This window comes from Pogona vitticeps, chromosome 4, assembly GCF_051106095.1.
Source record: "Pogona vitticeps strain Pit_001003342236 chromosome 4, PviZW2.1, whole genome shotgun sequence".
NCBI classification, from domain to species: domain Eukaryota; kingdom Metazoa; phylum Chordata; class Lepidosauria; order Squamata; family Agamidae; genus Pogona; species Pogona vitticeps.
The window spans coordinates 34024067-34040356 of record NC_135786.1 but is presented as its reverse complement, the minus strand read 5'-3'; the positions used below and the strand labels follow the sequence as shown (position 1 = coordinate 34040356).

The window sequence follows — 16290 nt, the reverse complement described above, 5'->3', positions numbered from 1 at the left end:
CAGTGTTAGGCATGTGTACCTAATACACATACCTACCTTGTAATAACATAGTGCTGTTTTTAAAGTGAGTCAGCCCATATTTATCATTCTAACAAAAATTTAATAGTTTTCCCACTTCCCTGGTCCCTCTACAGAGCTGAGGAAATATTGAATGTGCCAATATTATGAAGTGGCTCGCTTAGGCCACTTTGTTTGCCAGCAGACTGCTGTGGACCAAATAGGGTTGCTTGAGGTCCCTATGCCATTTGAATGTGAGGATCGCACCTCCTAGTAGACCTGTTTAGCTCACTCCAGCCCACTCCAATTGCCATATATAGACATCCCTTAACCTGCTATATCCTCTTCTTCAGCCTGCATGCTGCTTTCCTGACTTTTCAGCGAATCGTCTTTTGCTGCCTGACATTAATCTAGGTTAATTTAACACCTTGTTCCATTAAGACATTAAAGGGAGGTAGTGCCACCAGTACCGACAATAAAGAACATTATTTGCAGGGCTGTTGGCACCCTCGACAGACAAAGCCAGCTCTCAAATATGCATGAAACATAATGTGCTTTTTCCACTTCCAGCTTTATGGGTACTTTGACAGAGGATGATGAACTATTAGCGACACACGTTTCCTCTTCCAATCACTTAGAACAGAGCTTTCCTCGGTACTGTACTTTTCACTAAATTTAGATCTATATTATGACAGGCATGTATGTTGCTATCCCATCATTCTCCTTCCCATTAGCTCCCCGTCACCTATTTCGTCTCCCCGAAGGGTACCCAGCCTTTTACTCCTGTGCAAGCCAGATATCCCAGGGTGCTTCCAGGCACAGTGTTTATGGCACAGTTGCCCTGCTGCAAACATGAGATTTCAAAGGATGGCCAGATTATGATATATTTTCCCTTTCCAGCCCTGTTGTGTTTTTCCGCTGTGTCTTACATCTTTTTTTTTTTAACACTAAAAATATCATAAGGGAACATGAAGCAGCTGCACAAGACTGTTAACTTAGAAGAACTAGGAGCTGTCCACCTAGAAGCACTTCCCAGTTAGAAGGGCTACAAGTGGAGTCTACAACAAAGTGCTGCAGTGTGAAATGCTCCTGCTCAGGGTTCCAGGAGCCAGTCACAGCATCTTCTTTGATATGATATTCTGTTTGTCTTCCTGCCTGATTTTTTGGCTCCCTCTTTCATTCCAGGCTGCTGAGAGTCCTCAGTCTAGAATCTCTGAAAATTCTGCTCCCAAGATCCTTGGTTATTTTCTTATTCCTGTAAATCACTCCCTCTTGCGCCTAGTCAATGCCATCTGGGTTGCATAGGAATCCACATGTGCAGAGGTGTTTTTTTTTATAACGGCAGGGGCAAGCAACTTTGGTGGATCCAGTGGTAAATTTTCTCCCTCTACAATCTTCCTAGGATCCACATAGACAGCCCAAGCCCACAAGAAAGGGGAAGTGAGATGGGTGAAAGTCCATGTTTTGAAAAACTGGCATTTTAAAAAAGTAAATAGCTGTTCCTGGAAGCTTCCAAGAGTGTCACTTCATCTTTTTTGCCCCTCCTTTCTCCATTTTTCTTTTTAGCTTTAGGCAAAGAAATAAAGAGCTCTGGATAATCAAATCACATCTCTTTGAAGCTTCTTGAGACATGCTCACAAGTGCCTTTCCAAGTCAAATCTTGATTAAAACTTAGCTCTTAAACAATCAGGGTCATAAAATATCACACACAGAAGGGTAGCTTTAAAAAAACCATTTTCAAGAAATTTGAAATGACACCATAGTACACACTTAGTTCTTCATGCTGGTGCCTACAACTCCAGTCCTCCCCAGCCATCAGGCCACTGACCACAATGGCTAGGGATGATGAACATTATAGTGCAAATGTTGACAGAGGGGATGGGTTTATCTTGCCCACCCTCTTAGTAGATTTATACCACCTATTTATTCCAATACAGGAATAAGAGAATAGATAATACTGTACTCAGAAATGTCACCAAACTTGAACCAAATACAGAGAATTTTCCTTTCTCAGCTCAAACAGTAAGTATCTGGTTATGCATGAACCAGCTAATATCGTATATAAAGCTCCCAGAAGGCTGCTACTTTGTGCAGTAGCAATAACAATTTCCCTTTGCAAACCATTTAATGGTAATAGGCTAGCTCCTAATGTGTCTGCAATGAGAAGATAGCAGAGTCTGCAAAATTCACCTTCTTAACTTGAGAATGTGATGTGCTTTCTGCAACAACACAGCCAAGAGGCACAATGTTGCTTTTGCAGGAGTCAGTGAGGTTCAGACTATGATGGGGGAAATAGATGGGTCCTACTTTCATGCTGAATCTGTGCACTTCCCTATCTTCAAAAGGCAAAACTCAGCATAGCTGGCAGTGTATACTGAGATAGCTATCAGTGACAGCAGCATGGACTGTCTTGCAGGTGGTTGCTTTGGGGCTAATCTGCTCAGTACAGTTGTAGTTGAGTGAAAGCTATCTGGCAGATGTTAGTGAGGAAAACTTGCTTTAGAACACAATAATACAAAGGTTAAAGTAGTCATGGTGTGTGTTGCTGGAAAAGAGTACCAACACATATAGGAAATGATTTTGAGGGTGTGAAAGGGGCACTAGCCTTATAACTAGCTTGTTGTGTTGTCCCCCCTTTATCTCTTCTAGATCTACATGCAGATTTCTATGCTTCTATTCTTCTCCTTTAGAGCAGTGGTTCCCAACCTCGGGTCCCCAGATGTTCTTGGACTAAAACTCCCAGAAGCCTTCACCACTAGCTGTGCTCACCAGGATTTCTGTCAGTGGTAGTCCAAGATCATCGGAGGATTCAAGGTTGGGGATCAATCCTTTAGAGGATGCTCCCCTTTTCTTCTTGCTCCTTCATATTTAGATAGAGAATTATTCCTGCAGACATGAGATCCTACTCCAGAGGTTTCTGTTGTAAGTTTTAATACAACAGGTGCAGAATGCAGTGGCCAGGCTGGTCTCAGGTGTGAGCATGTTTGATCACATCTCTCCAGTGTTGGCTCACCAGCGTTGGCTTCCTGTTTCTTTCCAGGCCAGATTCAAGGTTTGGTTTTATCTTACAAAGCCCTCAATAGTTTAGAACCCCATTGCTTGGAGTGTCCTTTCCCCAGTACATCAGCCCATACCACATGGTCCTCACAGGCCTTGCTTCAATGGGTCACCACACTGAGAGAAACAAAGAAGACTTCCACCAGAAATGGCACCTCCTCAGTCATGGCCCCATCCTTGCGGAATGAGCTCCTGTTAGAGATATGTCAGCCCCCCTCCCTTTCAACTTTTAAGAAGATGTGGAAGGCTATACTTTTCCAAGAAGTGTTTAGGGACATTGTCTTCTATGTTAATTCATACATACGTATGTTCCCTGATTCCACCATCATTTGGGCTTTTAATTACTCTTGTTTTTCTGCTTCGTTCTAATTTTGGATGTCAGTGTTGGTTTTATGTTGCATCAATGGATCATTTCTTATAACTGTAGACAGCCTAGAAAAGTGCGTTGCATATGACTCCACTCTTTACATCTATGGGAGCTGAAAGTTCTCATTATCCAGTGCTAGGATGGCTCAACAGGGAACATCATTTGCCGTTTGGTTTCCAAATACAATTGCCACTTCACCTCCATCATCATCAGCAGCAGCAGCAGCAGCAGCATGTGTTTCAAGCTGCTTCCAACTTACGGCAACCATTTTCAGGGTTGTCTAGGTATAGAGTACTCAGAACTGGCTTACCATGCCCTCCTTCTTGGTGCTCTGAGATTGTACAGCTTGCCCAAGGCTACACAGGCTGGCTTATTTTATGGGAAAGACAGTGGGTAACTGACCTCCCAACCAGTTGCTCCAAAGCCAAGTATGCAAGTCACTGAGCTAGCCAACCAGCAAAGCTAGGTTCCAAAAGGTGGAATGTGTTGATATCAGTCCCATATCATCATCCACAGCATGCATCTGATTGGATCAGCCTGAGATGTGCTTTCTAAGTCAATCTCACAATTTAAAAAGCTCTCTGTAGGAAATAATACTCTACCTCGCATGTGCTATAAAAACCTGTTACCGGAATGACCCAGTGTTTGATGCTTTTTGCTAGACCTCTCTCCAAAAGTATGAATGCTAAGATTGTTTTGGTGACGTCTTTCAGACTTGGGAGGAAAACACTTGATGTTCAAGTATTTCTGTCTTTGCCACTGGATGCTTAACATCTATCCTCCAGCCCCTCTTCTGTTGCATTTTCTGGGATTTTGCTGACAGCTGGACAAAAGACAAGAAAAAAGCTTTAAACTGTTTCTCATTCAGAACAGCTCCCTTGTCTCTGCTTCTGTTTTGTCTGTACTTTTGGGTGCATATTCCCCTCCTAAGGGGATCCTCTGCTTGCAAATGTCATGCAGTTCCAACAAGATAGAAAGAAATATACAAGCATTGGTTTATTTCCAGGGACAGTCAATGGGGGGGGGGGCACAAAGACTCTAATTTTCACATTGAGATTTATTTTCTAAGCTGGACTGTTTTCTAAATTGAGTCCAGGATCCAATGTCATGTTATAGTTGGTATGTGTATCACTACAAGACTGCCTACTTTGTGCTGTTGGTGGAATTCAAACTAGAGTATTTTCTGGGACTTAGGTGCAAAGCATAAACACAATCACTTAGCTATAGTCCCATAGTTCATTTAATTCTATCACTTTACCAGTTTTTAGCTGAGTCACCAGAGGCCTGCTACTCTAATTTCACAGGGTGGCATGAAGCAATTCTAGGTTTTATTCTAGACTGTAAAAGAGTTGTCCATAGTGCTAAATTAATTGGGAGGCATAAAGTTTTGTACCTTGGATATGTCTTGTATAGGCTGGACTAAAAGCCAGCATGGATTCTCTGCCCCCTGGAAAATGGGAGTCACCAACCTCTTCTGCACAGAGTGAGAATTAGTGGAATATATGAATAGTGAAATATTATTCTGAGGCACAGATCTGAAAGGACCTTTTTGTGCGAGCTCTGCAAGATCACTCTATAAAGCAAGAAACAGTATAGGACTGATAAGGAGGGGCATTTTGATGGAGAAAGTAAAGGGACAAGATGCTATTTACAGATGGAAAATGAAGAACAAGAGACAAGAAAGAGTCATTATGGAGAAATATAGGCATTGCCTTGCCTTGAAATTTAAGGAATAGCAAAGGAGTGGTCTGTCATTATTCACTTTTTTTCCAACCTTCTGAAATGTCCAACCTTCCAACCATCTAAAAACAGTTTTTATCCCTTAGTTATTCTCTACAAGATGAACAGCTATTATAATGAACTGGAGTGAAGGCTATCAATAAGTCTCTCTTCTGCTGCTAGACAGAGAACTCACTAGGTAACTCTGGGTGAGTAATTCTGCCATTATCTCAGCTTGCTCATCCTCAATCTGAAGGATGTTGATATTGACTTACTATACAGGATTATCCCAAGCACTGCAAATGGATCATGTTCATGAAGCATTTGAATTCTTGCAAGGGCCCTATAAAGAATAAACATTAAACACAGTGGTAAAGTACTGCCTGTATTTCATGGGGTTGGGAATATTAACTTTTTGGGACCATATCTTCCAGGATCCTCAGCCAACATAGCCCCAGAGTAGCTGTCCACATTGGCTGGAGATTTTGGGAGTGATGTCTAGAAACTTTTCCAAGCACCACTGTTTCCCAGCTGACTTTCTTTGGGAATCTCCTTTCTTGTCAATACGTCAGTGCCATCTCTTTAAAACAAGTCAAGAGGTAAAGTAAAATCTACAGAATAGAAAGCCTAACTTGTTTACAATGCAATTCTTTAATTTAACTTACATTTTGCTCTGACTGATAGAACTTTTGCATTGCTTAAAAGCAAAAGCAAAAACAAAACAAAAACTTTCTCGCATATTTCATAGAGAATTTACATGTCATTTTAATCTGCCCTTGGTCAAAAATAGCAAAGCAGAGTTTGATCCATGCAATTCAGGCAGACTGCTGTGAAGTTAACATGCTATCTTAATTATGATCAGAGCCTGGGCTATTTTTAAAACAGCTTTAATTCCCTAGAATACCAAGTTCTATCTTCAGACTCTGTAGCACTCCCTGTACTGGCACAAAGTGGCCTTTTGTGCCTCACAGACAAATAACACAGCAGACCCAGTAAATTATCTAATTATAGCAAATTTACAGTTTGAGGTCACCTAGTGAGTGCCCGTCGCTTGTCCCAGCTCCCGCCAACCTAGCGGTGTGAAAGCATGCAAATGCAAGTAGATAAATAGGGACCACCTTGGTGGGAAGGTAACAGCGTTCTGTGTCTAAGTCACACTGGCCATGTGACCACGGAAGATTGTCTTCGGACAAACGTTGGCTCTATGGCTTGGAAACGGGGATGAGCACCGCCCTCTAGAGTCGAACACGACTGGACAAAAATTGTCAAGGGGAACCTTTACCTTTACCTTTAACGTCCCTCAAACCTAACGCAGTTCTTTGACATCAGGTGAGCGAATTGGTGGCCACTTCAATGTTGGTTGGATTTCCATTGAGCAGGAGTGATGGGAATTGTAATCCAGTAACATCCGAAGGGCTACAGTCCCATACTTCTGTTCAACAACTTTCAGCCACTGGGACATTCACATCCTTCAGCCACTGGGCCATTACATTCAGCAAAATGGAATAGAACTAATCAAGTTAAGTATAATGTATATCCCACATTAAACAAGGGGCGAAACACTGTATAACTAGCCAACCGATCATCAACTTCTTATAGCAAAACTCAAGTTTCAACTGAAGAAAGTAGGAAAAACCACTGGGCTACTCAGGTATAATTTAAACCAAAACCCTTATGAATACACAGTGGAAATGAAGAACAGATTTAAGGAACTAGATTTGGTGGACAGAGTGCCTGAAGAACTTTGGATGGAGGCTCGTAATATTGTACAGGAGGCAGCAACAAAAACCATCCCAAAGAAAAGGAAATGCAAGAAAGCAAAGTGGCTATCCAATGAGACCTTACATATAGCAGAGAAGAGAAGGGAAACGAAATGCAAGGGAGATAGGGAAAGTTACAGAAAATTGAATGCAGACTTCCAAAGAATGGCAAGGAGAGACAAGAGGGCCTTCTTATATGAACAGTGCAAAGAAATAGAGGAAAATAATAGAAAGGGAAAAACCAGAGATCTGTTCAAGAAAATTGGAGATATTAAAGGAACCTCTTGTGCAAAGATGGACATTACAAAGGACAAAAATGGTAGGGACCTAACAGAAGCAGAAGACATCAAGAAGAGGTGGCGATATTACACAGAAGAATTTTATCAGAACAATCTGGATGCCCCGAATAAATCCAGATAGTGTGGTTGCTGACCTTGAGCCAGACATCCTGGAAAGCAAAGTCAAGTGGGCTTTAGAAAGTATGGCTAACAAGGCCAGTGGAGGTGATGGCATTCCAGTTGAACTATTTAAAATCTTAAAAGATGACGTTGTTAAGGTGTTACACTCAATATGCCAGCGAGTTTGAAAAACTCAGCAGTGGCCAGAGGATTGGAAAAGATCAGTCTACATCCCAATCCTAAAGAAGGGCAGTGCCAAAGAATGCTCCAACTACCGTACAATTGCACTCATTTCACATGCTAGCACGGTTATGCTCAAAATCCTACAAGGTAGGCTTCATCAGTATGTGGACTGAGAACTCACAGAAGTACAAGCTGGATTTCGAAGCGGCAGAGGAAACCCGGGACCAAATTGCTAACGTGCTGGATTATGGAGAAAGCCAGAGAGTTCCAGAAGCCATTAACTGTGTGGGCCACAGCAAACTATGGCAAATCTCTAAAGAAATGGGAGTGCCTGGCCACCTTATCTATCTCCTGAGAAATCTATAGGTGGGACAGGAAGCAACAATTAGAACTGGATATGGAACAAGTGATTGGTTCAAAATTGGGAAGGGAGTACAACAAGGCTATATATTGTCCCCCTGCTTATTCAATGTATATGCAGAATACATCATGCGAAAGGCTGGACTGGATGAATCCCAAATCGGAATTAAGACTGCTGGAAGAAATATCAACAACCTCCGATATGCAGATGATACCACTCTGATGCCAGAAAGTGAGGAGGAATTAAAGAACCTCTTAATGAGGGTGAAAGAGGAGAGTGCAAAAAATGGTCTGTAGCTCAACCTCAAAAAAACTAAGATCACGGCCACTGGTCCCATCACCTCTTGGCAAGCAGAAGGGGAAGATATGGAGGCAGTGAAAGATTTTACTTTCTAGGGATCCATGATCACTGCAGATGTTGACAGTAGCCACAAAATTAAAAGGCACCTGCTTCTTCGGAGGAAAGCAATGACAAACATAGAAAGCATCTTAAAAAGCAGAGACATCGCCTTACCGAAAAAGGTCTGCATAGTCAAAGCTATGGACTATAAAGAAGGCTGACTGCTGAAGAATTGCTTTTGAATTGTGGTGCTGGAGGAGACTCTTGAGAGTCCTCTGGACTGCAAGGAGAACAAACCTATCCATTCTAAAGGAAATCTAGCCTGAGTGTTCACTGGAAGAACAGATCCTGAAGCTGAGGCTTCAATACTCTGGCCATCTCATGAAAAGAGAAGACTTTCTGGTAAAGACCCTGATGTTGGGAAAGTGTGAAGGCAAGAGGAGAAGGGGACGGCAGAGGATGAGATGGTTGGACAATGTAATTGAAGCTACCAACATGAATTTAACCCAACTCTGGGAGGCAGTAGAAGACAGGAGGGCCTGGCATGCTCTGGCCCATGGGGTCACGAAAGTTGAAAATGACTTAAAAACTAAACAACAAACAACAAAAGCCAACCAATTGTCGTAGAACACATGCTTATATTACCCAGGTCCTTTCATGTAAAGGAATCAAGATGGAGAGAAAAAAATAGCCTCCCCTGTGTGGAGAAGCCATAAACAAGCAAAGGTCCCAGATTCAATCTTTGACATGTATGTCTGGAGAAATTGTTGCCAAAAACCCTGAAGAGCTACTGCTGGTCACTGTTGACAGTGCAATGGTTAGAGCAATGGTTCCCAACCTTCGGTAACTTGGCTGCTCTTAGACTGCATTTCCCAGAATTCTTCATCACCAGATGTGCTGGCCAAGGTTTCTGGGAACTGAAGTCCAAAACAGCTGGATTACCCAATGTTAGTAACCACTGGGTTAAAGGGACAATGGATCTGATTAAGTGTAAGGCAGCTACTTGTATCTCTATTATATCCCCTTTTTCTTTGTATCACAATGTTGACCGTAGTGGTGATGTGCTGTCCAGTCACTTCTAGGTTTTCAAGCTACGTGATATGTTCAAAGGGTGATTTATTATGCCATCAACTCCTAGTGAGTTTCTGTGGCTGAATGGGGATTTGAACCCAGGCCTTTGAGTCCTAGTCTAACACTCTGTCCACTACAACACTCTGGCTCTCCAAAGTTGTCTACACAAGTGATTCCCAGACTTCATTTACCAGATGTTGTTTGGACTATGGTTCCCAGGGGTTTGGGCAGCTGATGTCCCACAACATCTGGGGAAAAGATTTTCATCCGAATTACTCATGTACAATGGCTGGCAGTTGCTCTCTGGTGGCCCAGGAACTTTCTCAGGCCTACCTGGAGATGCCAGAGGAATCAGGGACATTTCATTTGCAGGTACTCTACTACTACTATTGACCTATAGACTTTCCTTGTCTTCAGTTGGAAAGCAATAGACCCCCTTATTCTGGGAACTTTCTCTGCTCCAGTGTTCTAAACTAATGCAGTCCAACAGAAGGTGGCGCCTGAGCAGCAAAGCTCTTTGCCTGCAGTAAATGGTTACTCACCCTGAATGATGCCTGTCAATCCTGCTGAACAGTTCCCATAGTTCTTCAGAGCTGAGGATGCCATCAGCACAACAATTCTTAAACTCTTCAAATGACAGCTTCCCATCATCTACATTTGAATGAAAGAAAAGGAATAATTACATCTTTTCAGAAAGAGAGAAAGGAAGCAGGGTCCCCTGTATGCTCTACTATTTAATTCATCATATTTTGTACCAGGAGAAAATTATGGCAGAACATGTGAGGCAGGAATTCATTGCTGAGCAATGGTGAATACTGCTTTTGGAGGTGGCAGAGATGGCTGCAAATATGAGCCATAAACTCCAGGCTCATGTACTGCACACTCTATACTACAAGTGGAAGCCACTCATCCTGTTAGCAACTACAGGTCAAAGAAAGATCTGAGTGTTTAGTGTGGATCACAAATACTTATAATGAGATGAGCATTCATTGTTGCCCACTCTGCTGAAGACCTCCAACAACTCATGAATCATTTTAGCAAGGCCTGCCAAGATTTTGGACTAACAATCAGCCTGAAGAAAACACAAGTCATGGGCCAGGGTGTGGATTCACCTCCCTCTATTACCATCTCCACGCAAGAATCGGAGGTTGTTCATGACTTTGTGTACCTTGGCTCAACAATCTCTGATACTCTCTCCCTAGATGTTGAGCTGGATAAATGCATTGGCAAAGCAGCTACCATGTTCTCTAGACTCACAGAGTATGGCTCAATAAGAAGCTGACAACATATACCAAGATCCAGGTCTATAGAGCCTGTGTCCTGAGCACACTCCTCTACTGCAGTGAGTCCTGGACCCTTTGTGCATGGCAGGAGAGGAAGCTGAACACATTCCATATGCGTTGCCTCCAACATTTTTGATATCACCTGGCAGGACAAATAGAGTAGTCCTAGAATGAGCTGGAATTTTTAGCATGTATACATTACTGAAACAGCGACATCTATGTTGGCTTGGGCATGCTGTGAGAATGGCTGATGGTTGGATTCCAAAAGATCTCCTGCATGGATAATTAGTGCAGAGAAATTGCCTCAAAGAAAGACCACAGCTGTGATACAAGATCTGCAAGCGGGATCTGAAGGCTTTAGGAATGGACCTCAACAGATGGGAAACCCTGACATCTGAGCGTTCAGCCTGGAGGCAGGCGTTGCATCACGGCCTCTCCCATTTTGAAGAGACCCTTGTCCAGCAGGCCAAGGCAAACCAGGAAAATCAGGGAGCTGGACAGAGGACAGATTGTATTTGTCTTCAGTGTGGAAGGGGTTGTCACTCTCCAATTGGCCTTCTCAGCCACACTAGATGCTGTTCCAAGTCCTCCATACAGAGCACGTTACCATAGTCTCTCGAGACTGAAGGATGACTAATCGAATCTAAAATGAACTTAATGCTGGGAAAATGAGAACCTCTGTGAATTTATTTAATCCAGTTTCTGCAGACAGGCCCTTGGTTGCTGTCTGCAAATTGAGAATAAAATGGCCAGCCTTGTGAGATATGGAGGATTTAAATTGTAAAATACATGTAATATTATGTGCATATATAAAGAATTGCTCAAAGGAGCTGACAAAAATCACAACAAAACTAAAAGTGTCCTATCATAAAATTCAGACCAGTTTCTTAGGAGTGACAAGAAAATAAACACAGTAGTCACAGGAGACATAAAGGTTAGAGAAGATAACAGAATGGCAATGAAAAGATCAACAGCAACAGGCAGAACTGATGGAAATAGGAGGAATGATCAACATTCAGGTTTGCAGAGCAAGCAGCATGCATTGCTACGAATATGGGAAATGGTAACAGCAACTGTCATAGTGATAGACAGCAAGGGACAGAGGCAGATGTGTAATGTTTGGGGATTAAATCTTGACCATTGGCTACGACCTGTATCAGGTAGCCTACTCATACTCATGATGCCTCATGTTTGGGTTATCCAGTGACAAATTTAGAGGCTTACTACGACACAGATGTTAGTTTTTACAGTGCAGGAGATTATATGGAAAACATTGACAATCAATGGTGTATAGTGGTTATAGGGCCAAGAGTGGAGAGATCCTGGTATCATCCATTAATCACTAAAGCTCACTGGGCAGCCTAGTGCCCATTATACCTCCTAGCCTAACTTACCTCATAGGCTGTGGTGAAGATGAAATCAGGGGAGGAAGCAAGCATGTATGTCAACCATAAGCGTCTTGAAGAAGAGACAGAATGGAAATTAAGGCGTTTTTAAATTCTATTTTTGAAAGGCTATGTTAAGTACTGGATGCTGGATTAAGTGCATTGCTGCCCATCCTTAGCTGTCAAGAAGATGTGGGGAGGCGAAGACTATGTGTTTAAATGAGAATAACTGAAGAAGCAGCACCAAGAAATTATGCAGCAGATCACTTACCATTCTTGTCAGCTCGTCGAAAAATCTGAAAGGAAAAAAAAAGGATTCAGGACAATATCTGTGAATAAAACCTAAATTTCCATTATGTGTATGCATGTGAAATTGAACACAAAAACAATGTGAAACATGCCAAGTTCATACAAGATCATTCCTAGCTCAAAGGTATCATAGTTGGCCACAAATCCTTTTCCAGAGGGCATGGTTCCTGTCTTAAAGGTCCATGTTAGAGTATGTCATCTGTTTTAAGGACCATTCAGTCTAAGTCTAATTTAAAGATAAAGAGCAATAAGAACGATGAGCAGAATGGATACTTAGCATATGGAAACCCCTAAACAAGAACATGGATCATTTGGGCCCAGTCTTCTCAGCTCTACTGAAAATGTCTTTAATTTCTATTTCTATTTAAATAAAACAAGGGGGATGGGTCTCCATTAAAGGAAGGAATAGATTGTCTCCATTGGTCCTCGGAGCCCAGTAAGTGTATATGTAGATTTGTTTTGTTTTGTTTTTATTTTTAAACATTTTTAAAAACACGAAAACACAGTGGCCAGTGGATTCTGAGTTTTGTAGTCCAAAAATGTAACTTTCCCAGTCTTGACCTTTCAAGATTGAGTAGGTTGAATGGTTATGGTATTGCCCCATGATCAAAGAGCTATACTCCCCAGTACCTAATTCCAAAAGTGACATGCCCCCCCATCCCACCCCTGTGCACAGAGCCCCCCAATATGTCCTCCTTTTTGGCTTTCTATGTCCTCTTTTTTGTACTCATGTATCTGGCAACCCTACCCTGGGAGGCCTCCGAGGGTGGTAATCGTGGTGGTGGCAAACCCCTGGGCGTCTTCAGACTAGTAAGCTGCTGCTTTTTTTCTTTTAAAAAAGTTGTTCTGGGCAGGTTTTGGAGGGTAGGTTTGGGCTGGGGGGGTATGTTTCTGTTTTTTTTTCCCCCAGTCCCAGTGTGGGACTTACAGTTTTTAAAAAATTGATATTTTTTTCTTCGGTCAGAACGGATTAATCGGTTTTCAATGCTATGGGAAATGGTGCTTTGGCTTACGAACATTTTGACTTACAGCCACCATTTCAATACAGATTAGGTTCGTAAGTCAAGGCACCACTGTAGCTTTTGATTGCACATATAATATGTTGATGCTAGCTTAGGGCATCCAGCTATGATATGATGAATTGTTTCTATGGATTCATTACAGGTCCTACATATATCACTTACACCTTGCTTCATAATTATTTTCAGATAATATCCAGCACAAATAACTTGGACTTGGATTGTATATATGAATCCCTCTGATTCAGTCTTAAAATGGTCTTATTTAAGCCACAGGTTCAATTGCTGTTTGGGACGTGGTGGCGCTGTAGGCTAAACCGCAGAAGCCTGTGCTGCAGGGTCAGAAGACCAAGCAGTCATAAGATCGAATCCACGCGACGGAGTGAGTGCCCGTCGCTTGTCCCAGCTCCAGCCAACCTAGCGGGTCGAAAACATGCAAATGCAAGTAGATCAATAGGGACCACCTCGGTGGGAAGGTAACAGCGTTCCGTGTCTAAGTCGCACTGGCCATGTGACCATGGAAGATTGTCTTCGGACAAAACGCTGGCTCTATGGCTTGGAAACGGGGATGAGCACCGCCCCCTAGAGTCGAACACGACTGGACAAAAATTGTCAAGGGGAACCTTTACCTTTACCTTTTTCAATTGCTGCTTACCAACATTATCATCTAGGACAGACCTGGGCAAAGTGCAGCCCGAGGTCCACATGCGGCCCGCAAGCCGCTCTTGTCCAGCCCGCCGGTCGTCACCCCAGTCTGGTGTTCAAGCTCTTGTTCAAGCCCAAGACAGACTGGATTTCTCTCACTGAACAAGTGGAACATCAAAACCATTTATAGCTTTTTGTCTAAAGTTGATCAGTTGCTTATCTTTTATTTTTAAGTAAAGTTGGTTCGGCCCCCTAACTCAGTTCAGATTTTTCATGTGGCCCCCTATAGAAATTAATTGCCCACGTCTGATCTAGGAGATAAGTGAGGTGTTGTCCCTGTAATGATTTCTCAGGCTATGCATCCCTGCGCTGCAGTCTTTCAGTAGCTTCTCATTTGCAAGTAGTAATACTTTTAGTCCTTTGTTGTTTTCTACTGCTGTCGGATGAAACAAACCAGTGCTCCCATGGAAATGATTCTGAAGCTTGTCTATTGGACCCAGACAGAGATTCTTCAGGTCAGGAGAGCCATACGCCTCCATGCTTCATAGCAAATACGTAAAGGCTCTCTGTACATGCTTTTGGATGATGTCACTGGTATTTTCATAGGAACACTTGCATTTTTGTGTTTAAATGCTCAAGATCATTGTACTTTTAGTACACCGTTGCAACAGAATATGTTCACATTGGAGTTCCCCAGCGGTTAATATAGTAATTTTTCCTTTTGTATCCAGTTCTGTTTTGAGTATGATCTTCACTCTATCAAAGTACTTCCTCCTCTATAACAATTTAAGTTCCTTGTGGTTTATATTGAGATTTTTGTGGATACTTATAGGTTTTCTGTTCTTCAAAGAACTGAATAAACTGTTCATTAGTGAGATTGTAGTTACTGCCCCCTGAGAATTTGCCTCTTTTCTTGTAAATATTTATCAACACGAAAATTCATTTTGGTATATACACTGTAAGGCTTAATGATATTTAAGATACTATTCAGTTTATCAGGAGAACTTTCAAATAACTTAATATTGTTTATGCACATTAATTCATTGTTATCATTATCCTCACCACTACCACCACCACAACCTTCATCAATGTGCAAATATATATCCTCTTTCATCTTTCTTTTGTGCCATTATGGAATTGACAAGCCCTATATTCAGCTTATGGGAAGTGGTGGCGCTGCAGGTTAAACCGCAGAAGCCTCTGTCAGAAGACCAGAAGTCGTAAGATCAAATCCACGGGATGGAGTGAGCTCCCGTCGCTTGTCCCAGCTCCTGCCAACCTAGCAGTTCAAATGCATGTAAAAATGTGAGTAGATAGATACCACCTCGGTGGGAAGGTGATGGTGTTCTGTGTCTAGTTGTGCTGGCCACGTGACCATGGAAACTGTCTTTGGACAAACGCTGGCTCTATGGCTTGGAACCGGGGATGAGCACCGCCCCCTAGAGTCGGACACGGCTGGACTAAATGTCAAGGGGAACCTTTATCTATATTTAACTTAGAAAAAAGGAGAGGATGAAGGAGGAATTCACCTCTTCCATTGGTACAGATGAAAATGCAAAGCCAAATTGTGCAAACTGACCATCATTTTTGGGAACTGTTGCCCCATAAAGTAAGTTTTCCATGCCCAAAGCCTAAATCTCTGTAAAATAAAAAATGTGGGGCTAAATGCACATCACACTCCAGGCAACACGTGTCAAGACAAAACCTCAGACCAAGTTCAGTTCAGTGGAAGCATAAGCATCTGTTGTCTCCCATAAAATTAATGAAGCAGCATGGGAGAGGGATGCTCAGGAATTCTATGTGTGCATCAGCATTACTGTATCTGTAGAAAATCATTAGACTAATGGCTGTCCTTTAGTGTCAGTGCTGTCCTTTCATATATTACATTGTTTCTAGAATTTGGAATTATTTCTTCTTCTTCTTTTTAATTACATCTCCCAGAATCTTTCAAGCAGCACAGGTTTGAAAGATATCATCAAAAAGGAAACTAAGGGCCTTGACTTTTCTGTAGGCCATTCTGTTATATGACAACTAACCCTGTATGCACATCGAAATATACATGAGCACTAGGGAAAAAAGTGGGTCTAGTCAGTGGCAGCTGGTTAGCGGGATCGAAGGCAGAGCAACAAATGGTGGGTGAATCCAGATGCAAAAGTAGGCATTCATGTTGTTGATGGAGCCTGAGGAGGAAGACCGCCCTGCTAACCCAATGGATGAACAATTGCTGTGTTCAGCTGGGGCAGATTTTATTTCCCTGCACAATCAGAGATTTGCTCCTGTCTGCAAGGCCTCAGTAAAGGTCCATCTGTGCACAGGCTTTCAGTGTTTGACACATTTTAAGTAGGAAAGCACAAGAAAGCTGCACAAAGATAACCCAAATTGCATCTTTGCTACATT

At 42.3% G+C, this 16290-nt stretch overlaps 1 protein-coding gene across 1 annotated transcript in view; it reads right to left on the bottom strand.

The window, feature by feature from the left end:
• NECAB3 (N-terminal EF-hand calcium binding protein 3) overlaps positions 1-16290 on the bottom strand; it is a 115447-nt gene that overhangs the window by 49807 nt on the left and 49350 nt on the right. The window contains exons 2-3 of the mRNA XM_020814229.3: positions 12192-12216; positions 9795-9903 (exon numbers count right to left, since the gene is read on the bottom strand). Coding sequence (XP_020669888.3) covers positions 9795-9903; positions 12192-12216 — 134 coding nt within the window. The remainder of the gene's footprint in view (positions 1-9794; positions 9904-12191; positions 12217-16290) is intronic.